The sequence below is a fragment of the Thalassophryne amazonica genome, chromosome 12 (genome assembly GCF_902500255.1).
Source record: "Thalassophryne amazonica chromosome 12, fThaAma1.1, whole genome shotgun sequence".
NCBI classification, from domain to species: Eukaryota; Metazoa; Chordata; class Actinopteri; order Batrachoidiformes; family Batrachoididae; genus Thalassophryne; species Thalassophryne amazonica.
Genome location: NC_047114.1, coordinates 29,731,983 through 29,748,067, shown reverse-complemented (window position 1 = coordinate 29,748,067; position 16,085 = coordinate 29,731,983). Strand labels below are relative to the sequence as shown.

At 40.6% G+C, this 16,085-nt stretch overlaps 1 protein-coding gene across 3 annotated transcripts in view; it reads right to left on the bottom strand.

Moving 5' to 3' along the window:
* Positions 1-16,085, bottom strand: part of glmna (glomulin, FKBP associated protein a) — a 53,436-nt gene that overhangs the window by 32,073 nt on the left and 5,278 nt on the right. For all 3 annotated transcript variants that reach the window (XM_034182999.1, XM_034183001.1, XM_034183000.1), the window contains exons 2-9: positions 10,301-10,389; positions 7,097-7,222; positions 6,877-6,990; positions 6,599-6,707; positions 6,223-6,520; positions 5,984-6,083; positions 2,584-2,765; positions 2,387-2,440 (exon numbers count right to left, since the gene is read on the bottom strand). In XM_034182999.1, the coding sequence (XP_034038890.1) occupies positions 2,387-2,440; positions 2,584-2,765; positions 5,984-6,083; positions 6,223-6,520; positions 6,599-6,707; positions 6,877-6,990; positions 7,097-7,222; positions 10,301-10,339 (1,022 nt within the window). In that variant the 5' untranslated portion in view covers positions 10,340-10,389. The remainder of the gene's footprint in view (positions 1-2,386; positions 2,441-2,583; positions 2,766-5,983; positions 6,084-6,222; positions 6,521-6,598; positions 6,708-6,876; positions 6,991-7,096; positions 7,223-10,300; positions 10,390-16,085) is intronic.

Here is a 16,085-nt window from a genome sequence, read left to right as displayed (position 1 = left end):
ATGTGTCAGACTCATTAGTCACACTCCCATCCAATAGATGGCAGTGTTCTATGGATTTTGATGGGGGGGTGATGAGAGGAGACTCATTTCCCATAATGCCTTTTGGCGTGTGTCAGTCAACGCTCAAACCTTCAGAATTAGTGCGTTACTTTACAAGATATGTGCAATATTTTCACTTTGTAAAAATTACAGAGTTGCTGTTAATGTTAATAAACTGTCCGGAATTAATTTTGTTCATAAATGAAACCGTGAGTAAAACTCCAAAACAGTTTCACTCATGGTTTCACTTATGAACAAAACTAATACCAACTGGATATTTTATGGTGATTTACCATTATACTGGTACCTCTTACATAGGTACAGTACCTAGAATGGTAAGACAAAAGCTACAGACAAAAGTTCATAACTCCTTCTGACTTGTCTAAAATTTTGGAGAAAATTGTATACTGCCAGTTGAGTTCTTTTTCTTAATAATCATGACACCCTGGAGATGTTTCAGTCTGGTTTTAAATCCCGTCACAGTACTGAGTCGGCACTGCTGCGGGTTTTTAATGACATTTGTGTAGCTACCGATTCTGGTCACTGTGTTGTTTTGGTCCTGTTGGATCTAACAGCGGCCTTCGATACAGTGGACCATCAGATCCTCTTGTCTCGCCTGGAAAACTGGGTGGGCATTAAGGGTGATGTTTTAGATTGGTTTAGATCCTACCTTTCAGAGAGAAGTTTTTGTGTCCGTATTGGAGCTGCTGAATCTTGTTCAGTGCCCCTTGTATGTGGGGTGCCTCAAGGCTCCATACTTGGTCCGCTTCTTTTTTCTTTGTATTTACTCCCAATGGGATCAATTTTTAGGAGACATGATATCTCTTTTCATTTTTATGCTGATGACTATTGCAATGCACTTTATATTGGGCTGAATCAGACTCTGCTTACTCGCCTACAGATGGCGCAGAATGCTGCTGCTCAACTTTTGGCTGGTGTTAGAAGGTGCGAGCACATTACACCAGTTTTGGCCTCACGTCATTGGCTCCCAGTTCGTTTTAGAATTGATTTTAAAATTCTTTTATTTGTTTTTAAATGTCTTCATGGCCTTGCCCCGCTATATCTGTCTGACCTGCTCCATTTATATGCCTCTTCACGCTCACTCAGGTCAGCTGATTTGTCACTGTTGGTTATCCCAAGGTCAAAAAGGAAGCGTAGAGGTGACCGAGCTTTTTCAGTCGTTGCCCCGAGACTGTGGAATGATCTTCCTTTGCATATTAGGCAGGCTGATTCTCTCTCTGCTTTTAAATCATCTCTTAAAGCACATTTTTTTCTCTTTGGCTTTTAACACAGCTTGACACTGTTTTTTTTTTTTTGTTTTTTTTTTTGTGTTTTTGCTTTTAACTGTAACTTTTTATTTATTAAATTATTTTAACTTGCCTTTTTTTGTTGTGTACAGCACTTTGGTTGTTGGTGCATTTTAAAGTGCTTTATAAATAAATTGAAATTGAGATTGTCTGGGTGTCTTTCCTCACTAATCTCTTTCCAGCATGGTCACTCCATTTTTAAGAACTGTACTTGACACAGATTTTCCACACAAAACCATACTGTTTGGATTTCTTCATGACTGGTGTAAATGAAGTCCAAGACATGTTCAGTGACTTGGAAATGATCATGTATTCATCCCCTAATTTGTCTCAAGAAAAATGGCTGTAAAAAAATGATTAATGCCCCATCCCAATTTTTTTGTAATGTGTTGCAGGCTTTACGAGTAAATGCAAGAATGGATGTATATTAACAAATTAAATGAAGCTGCCCATACAAAACATGAGATATTTTTGGATCATACTGTGTGCAGTGAAACAAAAGTCAAACTACATTTGTTTAATTTGCATTTTCCATATCCTCCCAACAGTTTCTGAGTTGGGGTTGTATTTCTCTAAAATGGGCCATTGTGCATAATGAATACTTTTTACTTTGGTACTCTAGCGCATAACCTAATAGTTTTGTACTTTTACTTGACATTTTCAATGCAGAATGTTTACTTATAACAGAGAATTTATACAGTATGGTATTAGTACAAGATCAGAGTACGTCTTCCAGTCTTATTTCTTTCCTGCTACTGTGACTGTGGTACAAACCAGAGGATGTCATGACTGAATGGGTCATGAAGAAGCTGATTTGACAGCTGACAGCACAGCAGTAACACCTCTTTACCAAGTTACACAAAATATGTTGGAATATAACATCCAAGAAGATCAGAATTAAAGTGTTGTGTTGGAAGCTTAGCTGAGTTTATCTCACCTAACAGAAATGATGTGCTTACCACCAAAGGAAGCACATTTTCATCTGTTCTTTGCAAGAACTGTATTTGAATATTTTGGTGTGTGTGTGTGTGTATAATCACCTGGACAAGAGTATGGAGATGTGTTCCATATTACAGCGAAGGGAATACATGGGACTGTAAGTACATACAGAGAGTTTAAGTTTCATATTATTTTAACAAAAATAAATCACCTTCAGTAAGATTCAGCTATAATTTCCATCAAACACAGAAGAAAATCCTTATGTGTGGACTCTGTATGGTCCTGGACATGTTCTCACCTAAAAACTGCAGGAAAGATTTCTGCAGCCAAGTGATGCACAAAGACCAGGTGGGCCAGGCTGGCTAGTGACTCTTCAGGATAACGAACCTCCTCTTCCAAAAAGCCTGAAACCTCTTTCCTCCTCAGCAGAGGCCGACACACCAGGCTCTGGAGCGGCTCTCCAATAGCAGCAAGGCTGGACTATACAACACAAACAGAAGCATCACTCAATTACACCACTTAATACACGTGAGGCTGACGTCTAGACGCCTTCATCCACATACTGTTTCTAAACACCACTTGCATCTTGTCACTGCGATTTGAACACTCTGACTGAACATGAATGGCAGCTGGTCGCTTGGCCTCTGTCTCTTGTTGCAACCACCAAGGGATGATGGGTGCCCCAGCCACGATCACAGCCTTATAAACAATGCTACTGGAACACCCTCTGCTGGACAAACTATGCAATGACACAATTTCCAACAGCTACAGTGTTTAACTACATTGTGTATACAGTAAAATAAAAGTTTTTATATCAGCAAAAATAAAGTCAATACCAGTATGTTTGTGAAAGGCTCATATCAGCATATATTATCAGCCTACCAATACACCTGTCGAGCTAAGATATGAATTGAGATTAATAAACCATTCAAAGTATTATGACACTGTAACAATAGAACTGAATGTCCACAATGACATCAGCTCCTTCAAATATATTAGGGTGAATAGAAATTTCATTGTATTCATGCACAACAGCACAAATATACGAGTGGTGTATTGTTTTTGTTTCTGTGTGTCTGCCTGTGTGCACTGTTTTTGATCTGTGCCACTGTATGACCATCCATCTATCTGTGTATGAACAAAATAAATTTAGTTTTGGTCCAATTTGGATCAAACTTGGTGGAACAACTGAGGGTCAGTCAAGGACAAAGTGAACAGAAATTATGATAGAAACAAGTCAAAAGTTAAGGTGACAGGCAAAACTCAAAGGTTTGGCCCAGTGCTCATACAATAGACATATACTCAACAAAAATATAAACGCAACACTTTTGGTTTTGCTCCCATTTTGTATGAGATGAACTCAAAGATCTAAAACTTTTTCCACATACACAATATCACCGTTTCCCTCAAATATTGTTCACAAACCAGTCGAAATCTGTGATAGTGAGCACTTCTCCTTTGCTGAGATAATCCATCCCACCTCACAGGTGTGCCATATCAAGATGCTGATTAGACACCATGATTAGCGCACAGGTGTGCCTTAGACTGCCCACAATGAAAGGCCACTCTGAAAGGTGCAGTTTTGTTTTATTGGGGGGGGATACCAGTCAGTATCTGGTGTGACCACCATTTGCCTCATGCAGTGCAACACATCTCCTTCGCATCATCCGTGAAGAGAACACCTCTCCAACGTGCCAAACGCCAGCGAATGTGAGCATTTGCCCACTCAAGTCGGTTACGACGACGAACTGGAGTCAGGTCGAGACCCCGATGAGGACGACGAGCATGCAGATGAGCTTCCCTGAGACGGTTTCTGACAGTTTGTGCAGAAATTCTTTGGTTATGCAAACCGATTGTTTCAGCAGCTGTCCGAGTGGCTGGTCTCAGACAATCTTGGAGGTGAACATGCTGGATGTGGAGGTCCTGGGTGGTTGTGGTTACATGTGGTCTGCGTTGTGAGGCTGGTTGGATGTACTGCCAAATTCTCTGAAACGACTTTGGAAACGGCTTATGGTAGAGACATGAACATTCAATACACGAGCAACAGCTCTGGTTGACATTCCTGCTGTCAGCATGCCAACTGCACGTTCCCTCAAATCTTGTGACATCTGTGGCATTGTGCTGTGTGATAAAACTGCACCTTTCAGAGTGGCCTTTTACTGTGGACAGTCTAAGGCACACCTGTGCACTAATCATGGTGTCTAATCAGCATCTTGGTATGGCACACCTGTGAGGTGGGATGGATTATCTCAGCAAAGGAGAAGTGCTCACTATCACAGATTTAGACTGGTTTGTGAACAATATTTGAGAGAAATGGTGATATTGTGTATGTGGAAAAAGTTTTAGATCTTTGAGTTCATCTCATACAAAATGGGAGCAAAACCAAAAGTGTTGCGTTTATATTTTTGTAGAGTGTATAATGGCTATTACAGAACAACTATGGTTACTATAAAACACTCATATAATGTTGAAAAGAAAAATAACAAAGGCACTCGCTTAAGGAAATGCATATAAAAAAAGCCTTAAATTAAACATGGCACACTAATTAAAAACACATAGGCCTATGCATTGCAGTCATACTGGCCCTGATGAAGGCCAATATGACTGCAATGCGTAAGCTAGGTGATACGGCAAAGAATATCATCACAATCCTGTTTTCCTCATATTGATCAATTGATATTCATGACAATATGTAATTTGATAATGCTACCAATTTAATGAATATAATGTTAAAAGCCTGAAAAAAAATCAGAGGGTTTATTATTTCAACATTAGAATACTTTATTAACAAAAAACAAAAAGAAAAGAAAAAAACTGTGCATTTAACTGTGCACCAAGTATTTATGTGGCTGAACAAGGCAGTACAAAACTGCTTGCTGTGTAACATGTTAAAATCACTAAATAAACGCTGTGACTACAATCACAAATTATTTGACTGACAACAATAAACAGCTAATGGCTTATAAAATGTACAATGATAAAAGCACTCACCTTCAGCAGGAACATAGCACCTGTCCAATCTACTATCACAGAAAAGGTCTTTTGTTTCTATTGTGATGGACTTTGTGTGACACCTGACAGGACACAAACGGCAAAACAAACCTCTTTCCGTGAGGATGACGAATTTTGTTCCATCTAACTGATGTGCAGTGACAACATAGCACCTTTCTGAAAAGTTCACAGATTTCCAACTTAAAACGCTAACAGCGGCCGCACAAAATATGTGATAGGCTGTATGTAGGCACACTGAGTAAATTGTGCAAGGCTTATCACCAAAAAAAGCATAAATTTGATTGTGATCCTGGTTTGAGATTTTTTTTTAATCATTCAGACCTAGTTAAAGATACATCAATTGTTACTATGAAACACCAGTATGGAGTCATGTATTAATTTTCTGTTGGTCACATGATCTTTGACCTTGGGTGATCTTGAAAGGTCAAATTCATGGTTATAACTCTTGAACTCAAACAATTTGGAGCCAATGTGGATAAAATATGGAGGACGTGTTGTGCATTAGATGAGGATAATTGGTTTAATTTTGGAATTAAACAAATGTCAAAGCCATGCAGAACCATATATTACTATCACAGAATCACAAAGAACTCATTTGCGTAAATGGTTGTGAAACATGTAAGGTGTGGGTGTTGTACTCTTTGAGTGCACCTTCTACTTTCATTTGATGTTTAAATCTGTTATACCAGAATCTCTGAGGCGAAATTCCTTAGCGGTGAGACAGTCAGGTCGTCAGGATCCCTGAGTTGTATTTCCAGGAGAAGGTGGCTCAGAGCCTTCATACAACTGCAGCAAAAAACAAACAAACAAAACCTAGAAGTAAGTGACAGTCATTACTGATATAATGTACAGGTGGATATTCGGACAGCCTGAGTGAGATGGGCACTGGCTCTCTGTGGCTCTCTCTCTTAAATTTATCACTCACAACTTCAGGAGTTCTGCCCTCAGTTCATCCTCTTCATCCACGAAAGGCTTCTCGGGTCCATCGCCTGTCATTTTTGTGCTTTCATTCAGCACCTTACTGTTGTTGATGTTTTGCCTGGCCTCCTGAACAAAAGGCCTAAAAAAAGCCATCAGGTCCGTTAAGCAACGACAAAGGAAGAAGACATCGTCTTCCTCCTGCTCCTTTGTCTGAGGTAGAGGCAGTTTGGTGACCTGGTCCAGCACCGAGGACAGAGCCATACCTAAAAAAGAGGCCTTACGGCTGCCCAGGCACAGCAGCACTGAGACCAAGAGACAGGTCAGCATCAAGACACAGATCCCCATGTTGACAGAAAGCAACATAAAAGCATAAAAACAACCTTTCTGTAGAGGATTTAAGAGAAGATGAAGACTCTCTGCTATGACATCAGGATCGTCCTGCTCCAGCTGCTCTAACAGGCCAATCAGCAGCTCCTTTGGTCTACAGGTCTGAAAAACCAGAGAATAATTACATCACAACATATGAAGGACATCATGCACACATGGCTAGAACACCTATGGATCATATATGAGATTAATTTTAAACTATCTGGTCAAAGTTAGCATTGGGGCAATTACTGAACATCTATGAATCCTGTGGACCAGGACATAATCAGACCTCCAGGAGATGGTTGAATATTGCCAGGCAGTGAGGAAGGTTCTGGTCTTCTTTCTGTAGTAGAATTTGAACCAGCGGAGGCAGCAAATTCCAACCCATGCATCTCACTATGTCCTGAAGAAAGAAAGGAGTATTACTCAACACAATGTGCCATTCACTGAAGAGAGAGAGAGAGAGAGAGAGAGAGTGTGAGTGAGTGTGTGTGTGTGTGTGTAAGTACCAGATTTTTTTCATCCAAGACAATACTGAGGACCTGTGCACTGTTTCCCTCCATGATGCATGTCCTCATGGCATTCATGAAGATTTCATGATCCTCTGGGGTGTAGCAGTCTTCCGGAAGTGCTTGCTGTGTTAGAAAGATAAAGAAAAGCTTCAGGTCTTTCTCACACATGAAAGTCCAGAACGAGGTCTAAACTGGCTCATGTTTGTGTACGTTGGCTCTGGTTAGCTTGGTTTCACATGGCAATATTGCAGTCGGATTAAAGAACTTTTCATGATGCACTTACGTACAATCTGACAACATCCATGTCTCCCCCATACTTAACGCTGATTGGCTTGTACACATGCAGGCGTCTGACGTCACCTTGTTGTCAATTTGGTGTATAGTTCCATTTGAACATACATAAAAACAGTTGTGTGAATGGAGAAAAATTACCGTAATAAAGGAATTCTGTAGATCATTTGGAGAAATGATCACTATTTGCATTTGCCTTCTGTGAGTCTCCACATTTTGGTCGAGTCCAGTCAATGAGTTCGGTGGCCAACATCACACTATTACTATGACACACTATGTAGGATGATAAAGTTCTCACTGAATTCACACATTCATTAATTCTGCCCTGAAGGGCATGGCATTTTTTTTTAAACCAGCAACACACAACAGCACTTTTCGTTAAAAGAGGAATAGTTTCAGCTTTTACCGACTGCCACAGAAACACACAAAGCAAAGGTGTTAGTTTTGTGTCATGTCTGTGATCTGCTTTTTTTCTACAAAATTAAACAACTGAATGAACATCCTCCAAGGCCGGTGATTCCATAATTTTTGCCAGGGGTTGTATTTTATGCAGTCACAAGTGAGGCTGAACAGACATGAGCATGAAGTTTGACATGAGTTACGTTATTTTAATTTTCTTTGAAACCTTTACTGTGACATAATTCCAAAAGTTCAAAATACACCTTCAAGACACTTATTTAATTCCTTACATACTGTGATATATGTGAGAGAGAGAGAGAGAGAGAGAGAGAGATTTTGTTGCCTACAGTGGCCATAGTACATCTTTGCAGGTGATGGGTGATGATATGTGCAGGCAGAGTGTATGTACTTTATTAAGCTATTTATGTCAGGTGCATCTGACTGTTGCACTCTTTGTGCAGAGCTGTAGACCTGGGGCCTCATGTACAAATACTAACGTGGACTTTCTACTAAATGTTGGCGTATGCCAAAACCCTGAATCTGGCGTAAGGACAAATATATTCAGATGTATGAAAGTGTGCGTAGCAATAAATCCACGCATGTTCCTTTTGTACATGCCACTAATGTGGAACTGAGCATGGAACCAAAGTCCTCCCTGGCCACGCCCCATTTAAATATGCAATTTCATGTAAATAGGCCCTTGGAGCAGGGATTCCCCACAACATCATATCAGACAACACGAACACAGGAAAGAAATTATACTACAGATGACTGGAAATTACATGGAGACATGCATGGACAGTTTATTCAGTACACTGTTAAACAGATTAATCATGAAACTGGAAAGTTGTGGGAGCTACAGAGCGTGTGTGTGTGTGTGAGGCTGACACGCAGAACAGCGCGCACACTGACATTAAAAAGGTGAGGCGCGCCTCTGCTGACAATGTGACATTCACAATTTACACACGTTTATTGACGAATACTGAACACAAGAAGCCTGTTAAGAAGCTCTGTAGCTCACCATCAAGCAAAAACAAAAAAAGACATTAATAATAATAATAATAATAAAAACATATTTGAATGCACACATGCCAAAATGCGCCTGTGCTGGTTTTCGTTTGGAACAATTACACAAATAAACTCACAAGCAGCTTTTCATCATGCGCCGTGCCAGCTGCCTGATGCCCACCAAATATGATCTGAACATTGATGGAATGAAAATGTTTCCTATTAACATGTGATGGCAACATGTGTGCAGTTAATAGCTCCGATTACATTCAGGAAACCGGCTCTCGCTGCAAAATGCACTGTAATGTTGAAATGTATCTGGATGACATTCGGATGATTGCGTTCCACACAGCTGGCATGGATCGGCGCAAGGTTGACTGGCACACTCTTGATCGATCAACCAGCTCATGCTGGAATGCCCGATGCCAGGACACCCAGCGTTGAAGACACCTGGCCGCAGTTGTGTGCATAACTCCAGTAACAGTGGCCTTGGTAATCGAAATCGGCTTATGAGCCAATTATCCTCATTTGGAAGTAAATCCTTCCATTCCCCGAATACACGCTCATGTCAGATTGCACCATTTGCAAGGCCCGCTAACAATGCTAATGCAGCCACTGTTAGTGCCATTTTACACACCACTTTGCGTGTGCTTTTATATCCATCCATATAATTGCAAACACGTGGGTGTGTTAAATGTTCATCAGCGTCTCTGACGTACACATCACTCTGATGACTTCTTGTTTTCACACTATTAACAGTTCCCTGCATCACCTGCACATGTCGGAGATTGCACAATAACTGTAGAAACGTGTGAACGCCAAATGGATTTTTGCGGGACGCACTGCACATTTCCACGCTCAAGTCACTTTTGATACATTTGCACGTGTATGTGGAGACGGGCGTACGCCAGGTTTTTGTGCGTACGCGTGCTTTGTACATGAGGCCCCAAGTATTTGTCGGCCAAAGTGCAAATGATTTCTGGTGCTGGAAGATATGAGTGCACCAGCAACCCTTAATTGAAAAAAAGTGGGTTTAGAGAATGAATGAATGAATGAACTTGTGTTGGGCATGGTGCTGCTTTGTATGATCTGGACCAATGCCTTCTGAGGTGAAATCCAAAGCTAAAACCAAGAATAGACTTCAGAGCTTTTAATCTTAATGTGTAGTTTTTTTTTTTCAGCAATCTAACAGGATACATTTGGATTTTTTAAAATAATATGGCTCACCCCCGACCAAGGGAAAAATGGAAATAACAATAAAAAGCTGACATTCTAAACTGTCTTCTGGTTCTTTGTTCTCACTCTCTCTCACTTTAAATCTTCAACCAACTCTGTTCATTGTACAGCAGAAACAGTGAACACAAAACAATGAATGAAAAACAAAGATTTCATTCCAGTGTTTTAGGGGGCAACTACACAGTGCTGGGATTGCCCCCAATCAGAATGAATAAAATCTTGTTTAATAAATCGATTCCAGTCCCCTGAAGGACACATTGGACTTACACATCGCTGGACCACGTCACTCAGCTGTTCCAGAGCCATCTCTGCTGAACGGAAAGTCTTGAAGTGCAGTTTGCGTTCACACAGTGATCCTCCAAAACAAAAAGAACAGTTCAAGTCAATTTACATTGTATAACTTCTCTTATTAAAGTATGAAAAATATCAACTCAATGAGGTGAGTGTCATGATCAATTTCAACCCAGTGGAGCAGATCTATTGATCTTTTGTTGTGATGTTAATGAGCTCCTCATTCAGATGTATGTTAAGCAATGATCATTGTACTACAAACAAAATATGAATGAAAGGCATCAAGAGGGCGGATGGATACCCTATGCGCTTGACATGTCACAATATAAATCTACAAGTAAACACACATATGTCTGTAATGATGCTTCTATGACTTCATTTTGAAGCCATTCGTTTAGGCTTCTTGGTTACTCAGATACACTCACACATAAAATAGGTGTTTTTAGGACCATACTTTCTTTGCCCTTTGACCAAACTACTCCAAAACCTAATCACCTCTCAATATCTATCCAAGTAATATTTCCAAGAACATTCAACACTCAAGGAAATCTGCACGGCTGTTTTTGATTTATCTTGTCCACAGACACACATGACAGTGAAAACAATACCCTGTTATCACCACTTCAGCAGGACAACTAACTCCAATTACTTGAAGGTTAAGGGACCATACCACTAATTTTGAGGTTTCTCAAATTATTTGGCTTTTTCATGAAGTGCTTTGTGAATAATGTGTTTAAGCTCTGCTATAAAAATCAGACAAAACCGTTTCACACTGAGCTATGGGTGGGGTAGTAAGTAAGGAGGGAAGGAAGTTAATACCAGGAAACAGCAAAAGGAAATAGAAGAGATTAAGTAAAAAAAACGTTTATACTCCTATCTAGAAGTGTAGCATAATTTAATCATTTTTCATGAAAGCAAAGCTCGTCTCATCGCACAAAATTGTCAAAATCTCTATTTTTTGTTTTTTAGTTATTGTGTAGAACACACACACATGCTTTCAGAGTTAAGCCAACGGCATCCAAATATGTATGCATGTTTTTTCACCATTGCTGCAATTTAAATTGCAAATATAGTATTTTTTGTAAAATAAGTTCCAGCATTGTAAAATCAGAATCAGAAAAGTTTTATTGCCATATGAGTGAACAAGTTCACAACATTAGGAAATTGCTGCGGTACTTGGTGCTAACATTAAAAAAAGAGTAGTAAAACAAGTAATATATAATAAAACTTAACACTATAGCAATGTTACAAAATGTACAGAATGTATGAGCTAAGATAAATAAATGGTGATGATAAATGGTGATAGCAACAATCTAGAGTTCTAAAAGTTCTGGTTGATGAGGCTAACAGCAGAGGGGAAAAAACTGTTCTTATGGCGGGAGGTTCTGGACCGAAGGGACCGTAGCCTCCTGCCTGAGGGGAGGAGGTCAAAAAGGCTATATCCAGGGTGAGAAGGATCGGCTCTGATCCGACCTGAACACCCCAGTGTCCTGGAGGTGTACAGGTCCTGAAGAGATGGAAGGTTGCAGCCAATCACTTTCTCGGCAGAGCGTATAATGCGCTGTAGTCTCTGTATGTCCCTGGTGGTGGCTCCAGCATAACATACGGTGATGGAGGTGGTGAGGATGGACTCAATGATGGCAGTGTAAAACTGCACCATGATCTTTGCTGGCAGGTTGAATTTCTTCAACTGCCGCAGGAAGTACATCCTCTGCCGGGCCTTCTTGACAACAGAAGTAATGGTGGACTCCCACCTGAGGTCCTGGGTTAGAGTGATTCCCAGGAAACAGAAGGTGTCCACTATGGTGATGGGGGTGTCTGCCAGGGTAATGATGGGGAGAGGGGCTGTGTTCTTCCTAAAGTCCACAATAATCTCCATTGTCTTCTCGGTGTTCAGCACCAAGTTGTTATAGCTGCACCAAGACACCAGTTGTTGGACCTCCAGCCTATAGGCGGACTCATCCCCATCAGAGATGAGTCTGATAAGGGTGGTGTCATCTGCAAACTTGATAAGGTTGACAGACTGGTGATTAGATGTACAGCAGTTGGTGTACAGGGAGAAAAGCAAAGGAGAGAGGACACAGCCCTGAGGAGTATCGATACTGGTGGTCCGGGAGTCCGAGACATTCTTCCCCAGCCTCACGTGCTGCTTCCTATCCTTCATTACTGGCTTACAATGTAATACAGGATTTTAACAAATATATACATTTTTTCAATAAAAAAGCCCAAAATAATTAGAGTTATTTCTTTCCGGGGTTTTTTTCTAGTCAAACAAAAGTCATCCTTAAACTGTTTTTGGAGTCAGTTTTATATACAAACTACTCGAAGCCCCATATCCCAATTGCATTTTAAAGCCAATATGCTTTTGAGATTCTCCATCTGCAGCAGGGAAAACAACAACAAATTTTATTTAGAATTTCAGACATTTATATTGTTTGCAGGGGTGGTAGCCAAGTGGACAGTGCACTTGGTTTCGGTGCAGAATGTTCTCAGTTCAAACCCCACCCTTGCCACATTTCTCCATGTAATGTGGAGTTGCATCAGGAAGAGCATCCCGTGTAAAACATGTGCCAAATCAATATGCAGATTCACTTCAGATTTGCTATGGCGACACCGAGTGCAAAGAAGGGAGCAGCCAAAAGGCCTTACGATATTGTTGTATGCAACATGCACACACTGTTATGTTATCAGTGGTGTCAGTGCTAGTCATCAGACAGATTTGTCTGTGTGTAGCTACAAGCATAACTTGACAACCACAGAACTATTGACAACCATGTTTTACAGGAATGTAGCTTGGCATATCTTGCTTAAGTCTGGATATGGAGGTTGTTGGTGGTGCAGTCAGTTTATAATTTCTGGTTTAATTTTTCCCAACATTAATGACAATCAGTTAAATGGACAACAGTGTTACAACCCCAATTCCAATGAAGTTGGGACGTTGCGTAAAATGTAAATATAAACAGAATACACACTCACTCACACTCATCTTCAACCGCTTAGTCCAATCTAGGGTCACTGGGGGCTGTAGCCTATCTCAGCAGTCATAAAGTACGAGGCGGGGTACACCCAGGACAGGACGCCAGTCTGTCGCAGGGCCACAAACAGATAAACAAACACATTCACACCCACTCGCATACCTATGGACAATTTAAAGATTCCAATCCACCTAACTTGCAAGTCTTTGGATGCAGGAGGAAACCGAAGCACCAGGAGGAAACCCACGCAAACAAGGGGAGAACATGCAAACTCCACATAGAAAGGCCACAGGTGGGAATTGAACCCATGACCTTCTCGCTGTGAGGCAACAGTGCTAACCACTAAGCCACTGTGCTGCCATAAACAAAATACAATCATTGTATAAACAGAATACAATGATTTGCAAATCCTCTTCAACCTATATTCAATTGAATACACCACAAAGACAAGATATTTAATGTTCAAACTGATAGACTTTTTTGTTTTTGTGCAAATATTTGCTCATTTTGAAATGGATGCCTGCAACACATTTCAAAAAAGTTGGTACCGGGCAACAAAAGACTGGGAAAGTTGATGAATGCTCAAAGAACACCTAACTGGAAACAAGTGAGTGTCATGATTGGGCATAAAAGCAGCATCCCCAAAATGCTCAGCTGTTCACAAGCGAAGATGGGGCAAGGATCACCACTTTGTGAAGAACTGCGCGAAAAAATAGTCCAACAATTTAAGAACAATGTTTCTCAATGTTCAATTGCAAGGAATTTAGGAATTCCATCATCTACAGTCCATAACATAATCAGAAGATTCAGAGAATCTGGAGAACTTTCTACACTTACGCGGCAAGGCCAAAAACCAATATTGAATGCCCGTGACCTTCGATCCCTCAGGCGGCACTGCATTAAAAACCGACATCACTGTGTAAAGGATCTTATCGCGTGGGCTCAGAACACTTCAGAAAACCGTTGTCAGTTAACACAGTTCGTGCTGCATCTACAAGTGCAAGTTAAAATTCTACCATACATCAACAACATTCAGAAACGCCGCCACCTTCTCTGGGCCTGAGCTCATTAATGGACAGACGCAAAGTGGAAAAGTGTGCTGTGGTCTGATGAGTCCATGTTTCAAATTGTTTTTGGAAATCATGGACGTCGTGTGCTCCGGACAAAAGAGGAAAAACACCATCCAGATTGTTACCAGCGCAAAGTTCAAAAGCCAGCATCTGTGATGGTATGGGCAACTTATACATCTGTGATGGCACCATCAATGCTGAAAGGTACATACAGGTTTTGGAGCAACACATGCTGCCATCCAAGCAACGTCTTTTTCAGGGACGTCCCTGCTTATTTCAGCAAGACAATGCCAAGCCACATTCTGCACATGTTACAGCAGCGTGGCTTCATAGTAAAAGAGTGCAGGTACTAGACTGGCCTGCCTGCAGTCCAGAGTTGTCGCCCATTGAAAATGTGTGGTGCATTATGAAGCACAAAATACAACAATGGAGACCCCGGACTGTTGAATAACTGAAGTTGTACATCAAGGAAGAATGGGAAAGAATTCCACCTACAAAGCTTCAACAATTAGTGTCCTCAGTTCCCAAATGCTTATTGAGTGTTGTTAGCAGGAAAGGTGATGTAACACAGTGGTAAATATGCCACTGTCCCAGCTTTTTTGAAACATATTGCAGGCAAAATGAGAAAACATTTGCACAAAAACAATAAAGTTTATCAGTTTGAACATTAAATATCTTGTCTTTGTGGTGTATGCAATTGAATATAGGTTGAAGAGGATTTGCAAATCATTGTATTCTGTTTTTATTTACATTTTACCCAATGTCCCAACTTCATTGGAATTGGGGTTGTATGCATTTAATGTGTTCATCACTGTGGCCAGCTCATCTTACAGCACTTAACAGCATATACAGTTGTGGTCAGAAGTATGCAAACACTCATCAAGTGTCATGAATGTCATGGGAATTTTGGGCTGTTAATGATGTCTTGAACTATTTTTTTTGCCAGGATAGAATAATTGTACAGCACACAGCATTAATGACTTTACAAACAAGAAGAGGGTGCAGAAGTTTGAATTTATTTTGGATCTTCTCTAATCTACACAGACTCAATAATATACATACATTCTTAATCTTTTAATAAGTGCCTCTAGTTTCTCTTTTCCAGCATGAAAAGGATGTATTTGACAGCACTCATGGGACTGCCAAATACTCAGAACAATGGGAAAGTCCACAGAACTCCATGAATTTTGAAGGAGAATTGTAAAACTGCATAAGTTGGGAAGATCCCTTCGAGCCATTTCTAAAGGACTGCAGATTCCAAGATCATCAGTTCAAACAATTGTTCCTAAGTAACACTTAGTCAGATGTGCCATCACTTTGCCAAGGTTTGGAAGAAGACCCAAACTGTTAAGGTGCACTGACACGTGCATGACTTTGATTCATGCACTTGCACGACCTATGTCATGCAGGGGAGTAAACTTGTCTTTAACGGGTGCAGACTGAACATGAGAGGGGCGCCAGTGCGTGTAATTGCGCAAAGAGAATTTTAAAATGTTCAAAAAATGCTTCACACATAAATGTTGTGCTATGTGGCGTGATCTGCTCACCAACACGACGTGCATCTCGTCAAGTGGACTAAAGAAGATGTGAACAGAGCGAGTGGTTGCGTCAGCAGATCGCATCAGAGCGCAGCTCGTCTGAAGGATTATAACGAAATGTTAAATCTGCCATAAACATACTTTAACAGCTGCAGACAAGAAGGAAAGAAAGAAAATG